The 18,159-nt window shown below is 43.2% G+C and overlaps 1 protein-coding gene across 1 annotated transcript in view; it reads left to right on the forward strand.

Moving 5' to 3' along the window:
- The first annotated feature begins 5,572 nt into the window (after positions 1-5,572).
- The window catches only part of DHX33 (DEAH-box helicase 33), a 29,469-nt gene continuing 16,882 nt past the window's right edge, over positions 5,573-18,159 (forward strand). Inside the window, exons 1-7 of the mRNA XM_075852861.1 lie at positions 5,573-5,942; positions 12,761-12,921; positions 13,033-13,260; positions 13,864-14,034; positions 15,343-15,528; positions 15,824-15,935; positions 16,874-17,033. Of these exons, the coding sequence (XP_075708976.1) occupies positions 5,738-5,942; positions 12,761-12,921; positions 13,033-13,260; positions 13,864-14,034; positions 15,343-15,528; positions 15,824-15,935; positions 16,874-17,033 (1,223 nt within the window). The 5' untranslated portion in view covers positions 5,573-5,737. The remainder of the gene's footprint in view (positions 5,943-12,760; positions 12,922-13,032; positions 13,261-13,863; positions 14,035-15,342; positions 15,529-15,823; positions 15,936-16,873; positions 17,034-18,159) is intronic.

The following is an 18,159-nucleotide window of genomic DNA, read 5'->3' on the forward strand; positions in this document are numbered from 1 at the left end:
TGTCAAATCATGAAATATCACATTAAAGTATATAAAAACTATATACATTTGGTATTGTCATAATCGTACTGACCTACAGAATAAAAAGTTAACATGTCATTTACACACAACAGTGAATGCCGCAGTAAAGAATATAAAAAGCTAGAAAATCATTCAGGTATATTTTAGAACTTTGCTTTTTGTTGCATTTTCACAAAAAATAGCCTTCATACCATTACGTCTATGAAAAAATAAAAAAGTTATGGCCCCGATAACTCAGGAAAGAGAAATTAAGATGTGCAGACCTGAGGGGAACATTTATTTTGTTTCAAGAGGCGATTATCAGGAGCCTAATATTTGGGAACCAGGAAGGGGAGGGCTCTAACATATTTGCTGGAAGCGAGGGTGCCCATATTATACCAGGACAATAATTCCCCAGCAAAATTTCCCAAACTGCAACTTTGAGTGTGTGTCAAAAGGGGGATAAAAAAGTACACAATTTTTCAGTGTGACACTGGCCTGTGCATAAAGGATTGCTTCAAAGCATAACTAATATACATGGATCATTCTATTATATTTTTACCCCATTATTATACCACCTTATTATGCTCTGATGTATTTTGCACAGCTTACCTATGGCCCACAGCCCTGGAAAACACCTGTGGGGTAATCTCAGAGGCGTAGATAGGTTCTCCTGCACGCGGGGAAATAATTGTTTGTCACCCCCATCTTCTTTCCAGACATCTCCTTCCCCCTCGCCATGCTTGGTTTCTCTAGCAATAAATGAGGTGTAATTTTTTTTTTCACATTTTTTTATGTAACTTGAGCATAAAACCATTTGTACATTTTACAAGCAATATAGTTATATAAGGGAGTTAACATAACAATAAATTAAAAGAAAATAAATTAAAGAGGAACATATTGTATAACTGAGGCTAATGTGACTATATTGTGGTATAATCTACATCCTCTTGTAAATAGTGCCACACAGCTCCCCTTGTAGATAAAGCCACACAGCCCCCTTGTAGATAGAGCCACACAGCCCCCCTTTAGATAATGCCACACACCCCCCCCCCCTGTAGATAAAGCTACACAGCTCCCTCTTGTAGATAGTGCCACACAGCACCGTGTGCCCAAACAGCAGTTTTTGACCACATATGGGGTATTGCTTTACAAGAGCTGGGGGCTTTTTCTCCTTAATTCTTGTGGAAATGAAATTTTTTTAGCTAAAGCTTCATCTTATTGGGAAAAAATACATTTTTAATTTTGATGGCCCATTTCTAATAAAATGTATGCAACTCCTGTGGGGTCAAAATGCTCACTACAGCCCCAGATATATTCATTATAGAGTGTAGATTCCAAAATGGTGTTTTTTTTAGGGTGTTTCCTTTGTTTTGGCACCACAATGCTTCTTCACCTGACATGGTGCCTAAGATATGATCTAATAAAAAGTAGTCCCCAAATTCCACTAGGTGCTTCTTTGCTTTTGAGGTCTGTTTTTCGAGTCCAGTAGCATACTAGGGACACATGTGGGTTATTTGTAAAAACTGCAGACCTGGGCAATAAATATTGGGTTGTGTTTCTGTTATTGAAAAAAAAAATTGATTAAAATTGAATTTCTGAAAAAAAAAAAAATTTGTATATTTCATTTCTAATTGGCTTTGATTCCTGTAAAATGCTTAAAGGGTTAAGAAACGTTCTAAATGCTGTTTTGAATACTTTGTGGGGTGCAGTTTTTAAAATGGGGTGATTTATGGGGTTTTCCAATATATAGGCCCCTCAAAGCCATTTCAGATCTGAACTGGTCCCTAAAAAAATAGGCTTGAAATTTTCTTGAAAATGTGCGAAATTGCTTCTAAACTTATAAGCCTTGTAACATCCTAGAAAAATAAAAGGATGTTCAAAATATGAATACAACATAAAGTAGACATATGGGAAATTTAAATGAGTAACTATTTTGTGTGGTATAAGGCCTTATTCACACGAACGTGTCTGTTTTGCACGCGTAAAAGAAGCAGCGTTTTCCTGCTTTGCAGTTCCGTGTGACATCAGTTTATTGTGCGTGTCTTCGTTTTTACGCGCGTACAGTGAAGGAAATAAGTATTTGATCCCTTGCTGATTTTGTAAGTTTGCCCACTGTCAAAGACATGAACAGTCTAGAACAGTCTGTTTTTTTTTTTTTATATATAATCTATCTCTCACTGGTAAAATTAACCTAGCCTAAAAATTCTAGACTGTTCATGTCTTTGCAGTGGGCAAACTTACAAAATCAGCAAGGGATCAAATACTTGTTTCCTTCACTGTATGTCATCAGTATGTCACGCGTTTCACGTCAGCAAAATAAACTGAAGGATGTGTTTTTCTTTTTCAAAATCATTCCTTTAGCAACTGTTGCGTGAATCACGCACAGCATACGGATGTGCGTCTGTGTGCTGTCCGTGATTTTCACGCCCCCATTGACTTCAATGGGTGCGTGATGCGCAAAAACGCACAAGTATAGGACATGCCGTAAGTTTCACGCAGCGGACACACGCTGCGTGAAAAACTCGGAATGTCTGAATGGCCCCATTGGCTTGCATAGGTTTGTGTGATGTGCGTTATTTTCACGCGCGTAACACGGACGTGAAATATGCTCGTGTGAATTAGGCCCAACTATCTAGCTTACAAGCAGATACATTCAAATTTAGAAAAATGCTAATTTTTGCAAATATTGGTGTTTTTCACAAATAAACACTAAATGTATCAACCAAATTTTACCTCTTACATAAAGTACAATGTGTCACGAGAAAATAATTTTAGAATCGCTTGTATAAGTAAAAGCATTCCAAAGTTATGACATAAAGTGACACATCAGATCTGAAAAATAAGGCTAAATGTCCCGCTGGTCGCTGCATCCAAACAGCTGATCGCTGCTGACTGCAGCAGCGATCAGAAGGCAGGAGTCTTGCGGCGGTCTTCTCACTGCGATCGATGCCGGCACGGGAGTGGACCAGTACAGTCACCTGACCTATCATCTGACCTCAGGTGACTGGACTGGTTCACTCCCGGGCCGGCATCGACACCAGTGAGAACGCCGCTGCAAGACTCCTGAATTCTGACGGTGAGTGACGTCAAAAGCAGAGCGGAGAGTGGCAGAAGTAGGGCCGGCTACCTCTACCGCTCTCCACTCTGGCGGCAATGTGGCACCTACAGGGGGACTGTGTGTGGAGCTATTTACAGGTGGGCTGTATCTGGCGCTATCTACAGGGGTGCTGTGTGTGGCACTATCTACAGGGGGGCTGTGTCTGGAGCTATCTACAGGGGGCTGTGTCTGGAGCTATCTACATGGGGGCTGTGTCTGGCGCTATGTACAGGGGGGCTGTATCTGGAGCGATCTACAGGGGGGCTGTATCTGGAGCTATCTACAGGGGGCTGTATCTGGAGCTATCTACAGGGGGGCTGTGTGTAGAGCTATCTACAGGGGGCTGTGTGTGGAGCTATCTACTGGGGGGCTGTGTGTGGAGCAATCTACAGGGGGCTGTGTGTAGAGCTATCTACAGGGGGGCGTGTGTGTGGAGCTATCTACAGGGGGGCTGTGTCTGGCACTATATACAGGGGGGCTGTGTGTGGAGCAATCTACAGGGGGGCTCTGGTGGATGATTTTTCCATTGACCGGTAGGAGAGTTACACAAGTGGAAAAAAAAAATCCCCATCATGTAACTCTGCTACCTGTCAATTGAAAAGTCATCCACCACAGGGTCTCCTTCTTGTCTTTCATTGTTCTCAGCCTTTTGGTTTGTCCTGCAGCTGCTACCGTGATGAGCAAATGTTATACCCAAGATAGGAAAAGTAACATAAAGACGATATAACCGGATCCATAATATCTGTGATATCCAGACAGTCCAGAGATCCGCAGTGAGAGTGTGCGGGTGTTATTTGCAGAAGAATCTGGCAGTGATTTGATGTGTTTATGCGGGATATTGGGCGTGGCTTAATATGTCCCTCTTTTCCGAATTCAAAAGTTGGCTGGCATGCATGTGACCGCTGCAGCCTGTGATTGGCTGCAGAGGTCACATGGAATGAAACGTCATCCCAGGAGGCCGGACTAGTGTTTACACTAATAGTGTTTACACTAGAGTATGGACTAACGGGCGGCAGCTTTTACACTAGACTGTGGACTGACCGGCAGCAGCGTTTACACTGGAATATGTACTGACCGGTGGCAGCGTTTACACTACAGTGTGGACTGACCGGCGGCAGCGTTTACACTACAGTGTGGACTGACCGGCAGCAGCGTTTACACTAGAATGTGTACTGTCCGGCAGCAGCGTTTACACTAGAATGTGTACTGAGCGGCGGCAGCGTTTACACTAGTGTGTGAACTGACCTGCCGCAGCGTTTACACTAGAGTGTGGCCTGACGGGCGGCAGCATTTATGGTGTGCGGCAGCAGCAGGGCTGCTTTAACTCATTAGTGTGTTCAGTGCAAAGATGAGTGGGCACCTCCTTTCGGCAGGAGGTAAAATAATGCCCCCATAGTACCTTACACACAACATGGTGCCCCACACACAGTATCATGCCCTCATAGTGTCTCCACATTGTATCATGCCCGCATAGTGCCTCCACACTGTATCATGCCCCCAAGAGTATAATGCCCCCATAGTGCACCCCCCCCCCCCACACAGTATAGTGCCCTTATAGTGCCTCCACACTGTATCATGCCCTCATAGTGCCTCCACATTGTATCATGCCCTCATCGTGCCTCCACACTGTATCATGCCCCCCCAGAGTATAATGCCCCCATAGTGCCCCCCACACACAGTATAATACCCTCATAGTGTTTCTACACTGTATCATGCCCCCAGAATATAATGCCCCCATAATGCCCCACACACACACACACACACCGTATAATGCCCCCATAGTGCCTCCACACAGTATCATGCCCCAATAGTGCCCCTCCAGTTTAATGCCCCCATAGTGACCCCCAAACAGTATAATGCCCCCATAGTGCCTCCACACAGTATCATGCCCCGATAGTGCCCCCCCACACAGTATAATGCCCCCATAGTGACCCCCACACAGTATAATGCCCCCATAGTGCCTCCACACAGTATAATGCCCCCATAGTGACCCCCACACAGTATAATGCCCCCATAGTGCCTCCACAGAGTATCATGCCCCGATAGTGCCCCCCCCCCCACAGTATGATGCCCCCATAGTGCCTCCACACAGTATCATGCCCCCACAGTGCCTCCCCACATGTGTTGGTAGTGTTTGTTTAGTTGCCTAAAGTCATTTAACCCTTTAAATCACACTCTTGGTTGCCCACTTTTGTGCCAATTATTTCTGTTTCCGGACTGCATTCACCTTCCTCAGGACACCCGGAGCAATTGTAATTTATGAATAAAATAAATTCATAGTTACTGAACCAGGAAAAAATAACAATACTTTCGGGCCTTGAACAAGAAACTGGACGAATGAGAAACCAACTTCAGCCATTCTTTATGCCTTTGGGTTGCAATATCATCTTTTTATTAGCATCTTGGTTAGAACTTCCTTTGCCCCATAAACTATTATAGTGAGCAAAGTCAAGTATTACACAGGCTGTACGCCCTCTAGCGATCTCGGCAGGTAGTGCATGGTTAGTTGGCGGAAACACGTGTGGTGGTGAACGGTGGGTCGCTATGATGATGATCGTCTCGTGCTGCATCTGCCTTTCCCGGGGGCACTCGTGGTGTCGCACCGATTAAGCAGCGTCTATACCCGCATATGATACTATGTCTCAAGACTCCTATCGCCCGCCGGCCAAGAAGTTCAAGCCGGGCTCTCTTCATTCCAATCACAACTGGAAAGGAGCCATGCAACTCGGGCCCAGGAAGCAGCCAGTGCCCATGGAGCAGCAGCGCCGTAGTCTGCCAATCTACCAGGCCCGGGCGCAGCTCATAGGGCAGCTTCGGCAGTTGGATAGCGCTGTCATCATCGGTGAGTCTGCAGTGTTGGTCAGGGCCTTGTTTATATGACGTGTGCTGCCTGCCTGTGCCATTCGTACCGCAGCGTCCTGCCTTCACTGCGAACCTCTATGGGCATGCGTCCTCGTGTAGCTGGAATCTAAAAAGGCTGCTTTAGCATGTTCCACATGGGGATGTCCCTGCAATGTATCTTAGACGTAAAACCTAGTGTGTATCTGTGTCCAATGCTATAAATGCTTGATGCATGCCTTCAGCTGCTAAACCCTGCCTGGTGACAACTGGCATTGCCCACTGTATTTATTTGTGTGCCCTGAGGACTTCCGCATGACTTCCTAACCAGAAATGAGACTTTTTTTGGCTGCCTAGCAACAAGAGCCACAGCTAGAGGTGACCCGGCTGGAGCTCCACACTACACACCAGTGTGGTCAACTCTATGGTACAGACGCCCTGCATGTGTGCATCTATCCCTTCCAGTGCTTGCGTCTATTCGGTAACTAGACCTTTTTTGTACTGTGTGGGAGCAGAGGGAGAGATTTTATTTAAAGATGCTCTGTCTCCACATTATAAGTGCCCCATTTCCTACATAAGGAGATCGGCGCTATAATGTAGGTGACAGCAGTGCTTTTTATTTTTAAAAAAAACCATCTGTTTTCACCAAGTTATGAGCGATTTTAGCTTTATGCTAATTCGTTTCTTAAAGAGGCTCTGTCACCAGATTTTGCAACCCTTATCTGCTATTGCAGCAGATCGGCGCTGCAATGTAGATTACAGTAACGTTTTTATTTTTAAAAAACGAGCATTTTTGGCCAAGTTATAACCATTTTTGTATTTATGCAAATGAGGCTTGCAAAAGTCCAAGTGGGCGTGTTTACAGTAAAAGTCCAAGTGGGCGTGTATTATGTGCGTACATCGGGGCGTTTTTACTAGCTGGGCGTTCTGACGAGAAGTATCATCCACTTCTCTTCAGAACGCCCAGCTTCTGGCAGTGCAGACACAGTGTGTTCTCGAGAGATCACGCTGTGACGTCACTCACAGGTCCTGCATCGTGTCGGACGAGCGAGGACACATCGGCACCAGAGGCTACAGATGATTCTGCAGCAGCATCGGCGTTTGCAGGTAAGTAGCTACATCTCGTCAGAAAGCCCAGCTAGTAAAAGAAGTAAACACGCCCCGATGTACGCACATAATACACGCCCAGTTGTACTTTTACTTTTCAATACGCCCAGTTGTACTTTTGCAAGCCTCATTTGCATAAATACAAAAATGGTCATAACTTGGCCAAAAATGCTTGTTTTTAAAAAATAAAAACGTTACTGTAATCTACATTGCAGCGCCTATCTGCTGCAATAGCAGATAGGGGTTGCAAAATCTGGTGACAGAGCCTCTTTAATGCCCAAGTGGGCATGTTTTTACTTTAGACCAAGTGGGCGTTGTACAGAGGAGTGTATGACGCTGACCAATCAGTGACCAATCAGCATCATGCAATCCTCCACATTCATTTACTCAGCGCATATGGATCCTGCTAGATCACTATGTGCTGTCTTATACTGACATATTAACGTTACTGAAGTGTTTAGACAGTGAATAAACAGTCAGCTGGGACGGGATGTCTATTCACAATCCCGATACTTCGGTAACGTTTCTGTGGTACTTACAGCAGAGCAAAGCGTGATCTCGCTGCAACCTGTCATTTACAGCGTGATCTCGCGAGATTACGCTTGCTCTGTTGTAAGTACCACAGAAACGTTACCGAAGTGTCGGGATTGTGAATGGACATCCCGTGCTGGCTGGAGGTACCATTAACGTGTCGGTATAAGACGGCACATAGCGAACAACGCAGTGTCACTATGCACAGAGTAAATGAATGGAGAGGAGTGCAGGACGCTGATTGGTCAGCGTCATACACTCCCCTGTACAACGCCCACTTGGTCTAAAGTAAAAACACGCCCAGTTGGGCACTAAGAAACTAATTAGCATAAAGCTAAAATCGCTCCTAAAGTGGTGAAAATAGATCGTTTTTCTAAATAAAAAGCATTACTGTCACCTACATTATAGCGCCCATCTCCTTATGTAGGAGATAGGGCACTTATAATGTGGTGACAGAGCCTCTTTAACCCCTTCCCGCTCATGGACGTACTATTAGGTCAAGGTAACTATAGCGTTCGCGCTCCATGACCTAATAGTACGTCTCGGGAGTAACGGCCGTTTCGGCCGTCCTCCCGACACATACAGGAGCTGTGACAGCTGCTGTCTTGTTCAGCAGCTGTCACAGCTCCTACAGCGGGGACCGATCGCTGTGTCCCCGCTGATTAACCCCTTAAAAGCCGCGTTCTATAGAGATCGTGGCTTTTTAGGGGTTAAGCTGCCATCGCCGGCCTGCTACACGATAGCGGCCGGCGATGGTGACTATGGCAACCGGACACCAAACAATGGCGTCCGGCTATGCCATAGACGGAAGCCTAGTGGGTCCTGACAACGTCAGGACCCACTATGCTTGCTGTCAGTGAGTAGCTGACAGTTCTAATACACTGCACTACGCATGTAGTGCAGTGTATTAGAATAGCGATCAGGGTCTCCTGCCCTCAAGTCCCCTAGTGGGACAAAGTAATACAGTAAAAAAAAAGTTCAAAAAAGATGTGTAAAAATAAGAAAATAAAAGTTTTAAAAGTAAAAATCCCCCTTTTTACCTTATCAGTTATTTATTATTAATAAAAATATATAAACAAACAAATAAACTATACATAATTGGTATCGCCGCGTCCGTAACGGCCTGAACTACAAAATTATTTTGTTATTTATCCCGCACGGTGAACGTCGTAAAATAAAATAATAATAAACCGTACCACGATCACAATTGTTTGGTCACTTCACCTCCCAAAAAATTGAATAAAAAGAGATCAAAAAGTCGCATGTACCGAAAAATGGTACTGATCGAAACTACAGTTCGTTACGCAAAAAATAAGTCCTTTCACGGCTTTATTGATTGAAAAATAAAAACGTTATGGCTCTTAGAATAAGGTAACACAAAAAGTGAATGATTGTTTACCAAACGTATTTTATTGTGCAAACGCCATAAGACATAAAAAAAACTATAAACATCTGGTATCGCCGTAATCGTATCGCCCCGCAGAATAAAGTGAATATGTCATTTTAAGTGAACGCTGTAAAAAAAATAGAATAAAAAAACAATAGTAGAATTGCTGTTTTTTAGTCACCACGCCACCTAAAAATAGAATAAAAACTGATCAAAAAGCCGCATGCACCCCAAGAAAACTACAATGGATTCCTCAAGTTTCCAAATTGGGGTCACTTTTGGGGGGTTTCCAATGTTTTGGCACCACAAGACCTCTTCAAACCGGACATGGTGCCTAATGAGAAGGAGGCCCCAAAATCAACTAGGTGCTCCTTTGCTTCGGTGGCCGGTGCTTCAGTCCATTACCGCCCGAGGGCCACATGTGGGATATTTCTCTAAACTGCACAATCTGGGCAATACGTATTAAGATGCGTTTCTCTGATAAATCCAATTGTGTTGTAAAAAAAATGGAATAAAGAGAATTTTCTGACAAAAAAAATGTAAACTTCACCTCTACTTTGCTCTAAATTTCTGTGAAACACCTAAAGGGTTCATAAACTTTCTACATGCTGTTGTGAATACTTTGAGGGGTCTAGTTTCTAAAATGGGGTGTTTGATAGGGGTTTCTAATATATGGGCCCCTCAAAGCAACTTCAGACCTGAACTGGAACCTAAAAAAATAAATAAATTAGGCAATACTTCGCTTCTTACATTATACTGATAATGAGCCGTGCCCACCCCGAGATGACCCCAGTTTTGACCGTTTGTATAAACGGAGACCCCTATTAGACCGTTTCAGTGCCCGGTTTTCCCAAGCATTCACCCCCAAGAAGTGTATATCTATTGATGAGTCCCTGGTATGTTTTAAAGGGAGGGTTCAATTCCGCGAGTACCTGCCGGGTAAGAGGGCAAGGTATGGCGTGAAGATGTCTAAGCTGTGCGAGAGTGCATCAGGGTATACCTACAGTTTTAGGATATATGAAGGAAAGGCCACCCCCAAACCAGACTGCATCCTGGACTACAATAGGTACATGGGAGGGATGGACTTGTCAGATCAAATCCTGAAGCCCTACAGCGCCATGCGGTGTGGTATAAGAAGCTGGCCGGGCACATCATACAGATGGCTTTGTACAATGCGTACGTGCTACGTCGATGTGCAGGCCAGACGGGAACTTTCCTGGAATTTCAAGAGGTGATTATCAAGAACCTAATCTTAGGGACCAAGAAGGGGGGGCACCCAGTACTTCTGGAAGCGGGGCCACACGCGTCATACCAGGGCGGCAACACTTTCCAGGAGAAGTTCCCCAAACTGGCAAGAAAGGAAAAAGTCAAAAGAGGTGCAAAGTCTGCTATAAGGGATGACACAATATATCAATGTGACACGTGTCCCGAATAACCAGAGCTCTGTATGAAAGAGTGTGTTAAAATTTATCATACATCCCTTGGTTTATAATTTACCCCAATTTTACTTACCCTGATGCACTCCGCACAGCTTATCTCCCCTCGTCTTTCCCCTCTGAGCCCTGCTGTGTGCCCAGGCAGCTGATAACAGCCACATGTAGGGTATTGCCATACCCGGGAGAACCCACATTACAGTTTATGGGGTGTAGGTCTCCGGTCAAAATGCCCACTACACCTCTAGATGAATGCCTTAAGGGTGTAGTTTTTAAAACGGGGTCACTTCTTGCGGGTTTCAACTGTACTGGTACCTCAGGCGCTTCTGCATACATGACTTCGCACTAGAAAATCCCCAGTAGGCCAAATGGTGGTCCTTTCCTTCTGAGCCCTCCCATGGGCCCAAACGGCAGTTTATCACCACAAATGGGGTATTGCGGCACTCAGAACAAATTGCGCAACAGAATGGGGTATTTTGTTTCTTGTGAAAATAAGAAATTTTTAGCCAAAACTACATATTATTTGAAAAAAATAATTTTGTTTTCATTCCCAGCCCAATTCAAATAAGTTCTGTGAAAAAACTATGGGGTCAAAATGGTCACAACACCCATAAATGAATTCCTTGAGGGGTGTAGTTTCCAAAATGGGGTCACTTCTGGTGGGCTTCCATTGCTTTGATACCTCTGGGGCTCTGCAAATGCGACATGGCCCCCGAAAACCAATCCAGCAAAATCTGGACTCCAAAGAACAAATAGCGCTCCTTTGCTTCTGAGCCCTCCCATGAGCCCAAACAGCAGTTTATCACCACATTATCGGTCAAAATGGTAACAACAACCATAAATGAATTCCTTGAGGGCTGTAGTTTCCAAAATGGGGTCACTATTGGGGGATTCCTACTGTTTTGGCACCTCAACACCTCTTCAAACCTGGCATGCTGCCTAAAATATATTCTAATAAAAAAGAGGACTCAAAATGCACTAGGTGCTTCTTTGATTCTAGGGCTTGTGTTTTATTCCATGAGCGCAGTAGAGCCACATGTGGGACATTTCTAAAACTGCAGAATTTGGACAATACATATTTAGTAGTGTTTCTCTGGTAAAACCTTCTGTGTTACAGAAAAAAAAATGAATAAAATTGAAATTCAGCAAGAAAAATGAAATTTGCAAATTTCACCTCCACTTTGCTTTAATTCCTGTGAAATGCCTGAAGGGTTAAAAAAAACTTTCTAAATGCTGTTTTGAATACTTTTGAGGGGTCTAGTTTTTAAAATGGGGTGTTTTATCAGGGTTTCTAATACATAGGCCCCTCAAAGCCACTTCAGAACTCAAGAGGTACCTTAAAAAAAAGGCTTTTGAAATTTTCTTAAAAATATGAGAAATTGCTGTTTATGTTCTAAGCCTTGTAACGTCCAAGAAAAATAAAAGAATGTTAAAAAAAACGATGCCAATCCAAAGTAGACATATGGGAAATGTGCACTAGTAACTATTTTGGGTGGTATAACCGTCTGTTTTACAAGCAGATGCATTTAAATTCTGAAAAATGCTATTTTTTCAACATTTTCTCAATTTTGCAATTTTTCACCAATAAACACTGAATATATCGACCAAATTTTACCACGAACATGAAGCCCAATGTGTCACAAGAAAACAATCTCCGAATCGCTTGGGTAGGTTTAAGCATTCCGACGTTATTACCACATAAAGTGAAATATGTCAGATTTGAAAAATGGGCTCTGAGCCTTAAGGCCCAAACTAGGCTGCGTCCTTAAGGGGTTAAAGGGATTAGATTATCCACTCACGTTATAGAAGGATGGGCACACCCCACAATCTACTAAAGCAGTTTCCCCAATGGTAAGCAAAGGGGTTTGCTGTTTGTGGAAAACCTCTTTAAGACCCTGTTCACACACCGTTTTTTTTGTTTGTTTTTTTGCAGGCAGAAAAAAAATCTGCCTCAGAATTCCTTCAGGAATTTTGAGGCAGATTTTGACTTGCCTGTGCTTTTTTGCTGCAGTTTTCACAACGTTTGTCGCCTCCCACTGATTTCAATAGGTCAGAGGGGAAACCGTGGCAAGAAAATTCATCTATTTTTTTGGTGCTGTTTCCACGTCAAAATCGGCACCCAAAAGCTCTGTGAATGGGGCCTAACTAAATATGATGACTATAATTCATGCCAACAATAGGAGCAGATCCCATGAGAGCAATGCAGGAAAACCTGTGTGTTATCTTGATTTCTCATAACTGGACATTCTGTATATGTCTGTATCATATATTTTTTATTTCCAAGAAACCTCATACTTCCTATACCGGTATCAATATGGATGTTATTCCTTCTATGTTGTATATTATATTTTGTTTATGCTATAGGTGAAACTGGTTCCGGCAAGACAACTCAGATTCCGCAGTACCTGTATGAAGCCAGCATAGGACGCCAGGGCATCATTGGCGTGACCCAGCCTCGCAGAGTGGCTGCTATATCTCTGGCAGCAAGAGTATCAGAAGAGCGAAAGACTGAGCTCAGTAAACTGGTAGGCAACTTAATTTACAAGTGTATTCTACTGGACTATCTCTTCCCAGAAACCTAAGGAGGGAAGGTTTTGCTTCTTTAAGTTTAGACTCTTGTGTGTTTTTATCGGCAGGTGGGTTACACTGTACGTTTTGAAGATTTTACATCAGAAGAGACCAAAATAAAGTTCCTCACTGATGGTATGCTGCTTCGTGAGGCAATTGGAGACCCACTTCTGCGCAGGTACAGCGTGGTGATCCTGGATGAGGCTCATGAGAGGACAGTACACACTGATGTACTGTTCGGAGTTGTCAAAACAGCACAAAAAAAGAGGAAGGAGCTTGGAAAGCTACCATTAAAGGTAATCACACTCCCAATTGTATCTCTATAAAATGTATATTAATAGAAGATATATCATTATATATTCATTTTAAGTAGTAGATCAAACGACACCAGGGTCCTTTTAGAAAAAAAAAATCCAGTTTTACTAGGGACAGGGTGATAATCCATTGCTAGAGTTGGCTTTTAGCTGATTATCCCCCTCTCCCTTTTAATCAACTAGGGGAACAAAGGATTGGGCATGTTATAATCCAACACGCGGAATCCTTATCGGGGAACATTCAGACTGCCCCTATACACAATAGATCATCGGCGGAGTCGTCTGACATATTTGAATTGTATGGTCAGCCTTATTCAGTGCTCACTGGTTCACATGGTTGAAATACAGATGCAGCCTTTACCAGATGCTTCATTAAATCTGTAAATGGTCTTGAAAATCAGGGGGAGCTGGACCCTCAATACCTCTGGATACTGCTCAGTGGAAAACTTTACATTAGTAAGCAGCGTACCATTTACACGTCGTGGTTAAAGTTGAAAAAACACGTTTTTTTCCCAGCATGCTGTGGTAATATGGCTCATGCCATAACTTCTCCAAACCGTATCGATTTCTCCTCTCTCGTGACAGGTCTTTATCATGTCAGCTACAATGGATGTGGACCTCTTCTCGCAGTATTTCAATGGAGCCCCAGTTCTTTACTTGGAAGGTAGACAACATCCCATCCAGGTTTTCTATACCAAACAACCTCAAAGTGATTATCTCCAAGCTGCACTAGTTACAGTTTTTCAAATCCATCAGGTAATGTTCCTATCAGGTTGTGTGATTTGTTGTGTATTAAGGTGGATCTCCTATAGGTTCTTCACACATAATCAGGTGGGTCCGATTGTGTTGGGCAATTAGACACCTTGCGGTGTATTATCCTTTTGAGGATCCCCATATGTATCTTTGTATACAATGTTTTTCAATCATTGTCTTTGGTGTCAGTAAAATTTTGCTACTTTTGATATTGTCTGGATGTGCATGTCCCCTCTTTACCCTACTATTTTCAGTAGTTCTAGTATATGTTTTGTGTGCCTGCCCATTCTCCTTTCTTAATAAATCTGTCACATCTTCCTGCTGGTCGTTCGCCTCAGTTGTGGGCTAAACGACTGTGGCCGTGCTCCAACCATTCCCAAATCTTACTAAAAAAATCAATTAAATCAAAATTAAAAAAATCTCTTCGCTTCTCCCCTCGGTCCCCTCAGCATGCTGCATCACTTACAACATCCTGACGCTGCCCGGCATCAATACTTTGTCTTAGCCGCGGCATGCTGGGGGGTGGGCAAGATTTGAGGCCTTCTTACCAAAAAATAGCGTGGACGGTGCAAAAAGTCGCATTTTGCCACACAAATAGCGACTTTTTGGACCCTTTTGCGACTTCTCTACGACTGAAAATGCGGCATAGAAAGCTTGCTAACTTTCCCCCTTTGTGTCGTTGTGTACACGCTAAAGGCCCTATTACACCGGCAGATTTTGGCTGGTGCAGTGAGCGCTGATTAACGAGACAGCTCGTTGATTTGGTGCTCATCTGCTTCTATCACAAGGACTTATGTATGGGTCGCTTGCTCGGCCCCATACATTATTATCATGTCTGCAGCACGTCTCCCTGTTTACACAGGGAGATGTGCTGCTGACAACGATAATATTTCGCTTTTTTAAAACTATACGACCAGCAGATGATCGAGCGTTTGCTCGTTCATCTGCTGATCACTGCCCTGTTTACACAGCGCAATTATCGGCAACAAGCATTCTATAAATGGTCTTTGTCCAATAAGTGGGTTTTACACTGGGCAATTATAGGCAACGAGTGTTCTATGAATGATCGTTTGCCCGATAACTCTACTCCTACTTCTTTTTGAAAATGTGACTTGAATGTAACAGAAAAGATCAATCATTCAAGTCCCTAGAGTTTCAGGGGTCTGTGTGCAGATTGTCCGTATTGGATCCTTTACAAGCTTAGTCTTTCCTAGTTTATAACTATCCAAAAATTTATAGTCAAGTTCAGCCTTTCAATTGTATTGCTGGTTTCATTGTAGTGCATATACTTTTTTTTTTTTTCTCCTGTAGGAGGCGCCAGCGTCTCATGACATACTTGTTTTCCTGACTGGTCAGGAAGAAATTGAAGCAATGACGAAAACATGCAGAGACATTTCAAAGCACCTCCCAGATGGCTGTGCCCAGATGACTGTAATGCCACTTTATGCCTCTTTACCGCATTCACAACAGCTCCGTGTATTCCAAAATGCCCCAAAGGTGAGTGTGTCACAGAGGATTTCTTTTTACACCCGTGTCGCCAGTATTAAGAGCAGATCTCGGGCAGCGCAGCCACAGCACCACTTGCTTGCACTCCGCGCTTTCACGTACAAGAAATGTATACATTTGTCTCAGAACTCTACACGAACATTTCTCCTTTCTTTTTTAAATGTGTTTAAGCACCCAAGTTGTTTCAGAAAATATATTACAAGAAACATACAGTGATCTTTTCAATTAACTTTATTTACAGTGTCCCTGACAACACCAGGAAAAGCATCATTTGTTTCTTTTTCAGGATCATCGCAAAGTTATTCTTTCGACCAATATTGCTGAGACTTCCATTACAATAACAGGAATCAAATACGTAGTAGATACTGGCATGGTGAAAGCAAAGAAGTTTAACCCTGGTATGTTTTTAAAAGTAGCATGCTGAAATGCAACTTCTGGACTATTAATCTCAGTATTTCTGTGGTGATTAATAATTTTCTGTAGCTTATAATCATCCAGACCTTGCTATAATTTAAATTAGTGTTTATGCTGATATCCAGAGCTGCAGTGTAAAGCATGGGGGAGGGACTGAACGTCAGTAATAGCCTGTGATTTGACAGGTGAATTTCAGACAAAAGGCCCTCTTACACGGCCTGTCCTGGCCTGTGTAAACAATCGCTGATCGGCGCTTGTTTACTATCTTAACGAGGAGCTAGTATGGGGACGAGCGCTCATTGCTCCAATCGCTCGTCCCCTTACATTAACATGTCGGCAGCCCGTCCCCCTTTTTACACAGAGATGTGCTGCCGACAACGATAATGTTTTTCATTTCTAAAACGATACAATCAGCAGATGAACTAACGTTTGCTCGGTCATATGCTGATCCCTGCCCTGTTTACACAGGACAATTATCGTCAATGAGCGTTTGCCCGATAATTGGCCCGTGTAAAAGGGCCTTTACCCTAAAAGTACAGGGGGTTTTTTTCAGGAAGAATCTCACAATTCACAGGGAAGGGAAATGGGGAAGCAAATGGAAAGCCTGAATAAACAATGGGGGTAGCAAATTAGTGTGAGCACACGGGCTTCCATCAGCAATAAAATAACCAAAAACAAAGTAAGAAGGGTGTTGACTGAGGTGATTTATTGTTTTGGTTTTTGTGCTTGAGAACAACGAATGAAAATAAAATACACTTTGTGAACCCAGCATTTTCACTGTTACTTATTATAGTGGAGATGTCTTCCAACTGTACCCATGTCCCTGTCCCTCAGAAAGCCATCCCTTATATACAGTAGGAGATGCTTAGTGCTTCTTATATGGTTATCTTCTGACGCCAAGGCATTGCATTTGCTCCCATAGAAAGTGGTCTTGAAGTTCTGGCAGTGCAACGGGTATCGAAGGCCCAGGCCTGGCAAAGAACTGGAAGAGCAGGCAGAGAAGATAGTGGCATATGTTACAGACTATACACAGAGGATGAGTTTGATAAGCTTGAGAAAATGACTGTACCAGAGATACAGAGGTAAGTTGTGGAGGATTTTAAAACTGGGTATATAAATATTGGGGTAAATGATGTTATATTTTTAAACTAAGAGCTGATGATAAACCAAGTAACTAGTTGCCGACACAGGAAGAGAATACTCGTCATGAGCGGCGTGCGTTCTCGTCCTGTCTGACAGCCCTATCCGCACGCCATCAGTAGCAGATCAACGGCTGTAATACACAGCTGCAGCCCCGCTCCAACCTCGGAGAGAAGAGAAATCTCTTCACTCCGCCGTTAAATGCCACGATCAAATCTGATCGCGGAATTCAAAGTAAATAAGAGAAGGGGGGACTGCCCTCGGATCGCGTCACAGAAAATCCCTGTGACGCGATCAAGGCCCATAACTTGTATTTGCCAGACACCCCTGGGGTCCTTCAATGGACCCTATTCTGTGTGACCATATTCCCTGGTGTTAATGCATACTGAGGTATCCCCTAACAACTGCCTGTGTACAATCGGTACACAGGCTAATGTACTGATATAGACATATTCCAGTGCGTTAGTTAAAAAATGAGAAATCCCTCTATGGGGTTAAAAAAAGTTAAATTAATTTATTTTTAAAATAATGTTAAATAAAAAAAAATACACTTTTTTTATAATAAATAAACTTTTTAAAATAGATGTTCCAAAACATGACATCTTTGGTATCGCCACGGCCGTAACAACCTGAACAACAAATTTATAGCATTATTTAAGATTGGTGTATGGTGTAAAAAAAAAAAAATTAAAACTTCAGCGGAACTGCTTTTTTTTTTATTTAAAGAGGCTCTGTCACCAGATTTTGCAACCCCTATCTGCTATTGCAGCAGATAGGCGCTGCAATGTAGATTACAGTAACGTTTTTCTTTTTTAAAAACGAGCATTTTTGGCCAAGTTATGACCATTTTTGTATTTATGCAAATGAGGCTTGCAAAAGTCCAAGTGGGCGTGTTTAAAGTAAAAGTCCAAGTGTGCGTACATCGGGGCGTTTTTACTACTTTTACTAGCTGGGCGTTCTGACGAAGTATCATCCACTTCTCTTCAGAACGCCCAGCTTCTGGCAGTGCAGACACAGCCGTGTTCTCGAGAGATCACGCTGTGTCGTCACTCACAGGTCCTGCATCGT

Source organism: Rhinoderma darwinii, chromosome 2 (assembly GCF_050947455.1).
Source record: "Rhinoderma darwinii isolate aRhiDar2 chromosome 2, aRhiDar2.hap1, whole genome shotgun sequence".
In the NCBI taxonomy this organism is placed as follows: Eukaryota; Metazoa; Chordata; class Amphibia; order Anura; family Rhinodermatidae; genus Rhinoderma; species Rhinoderma darwinii.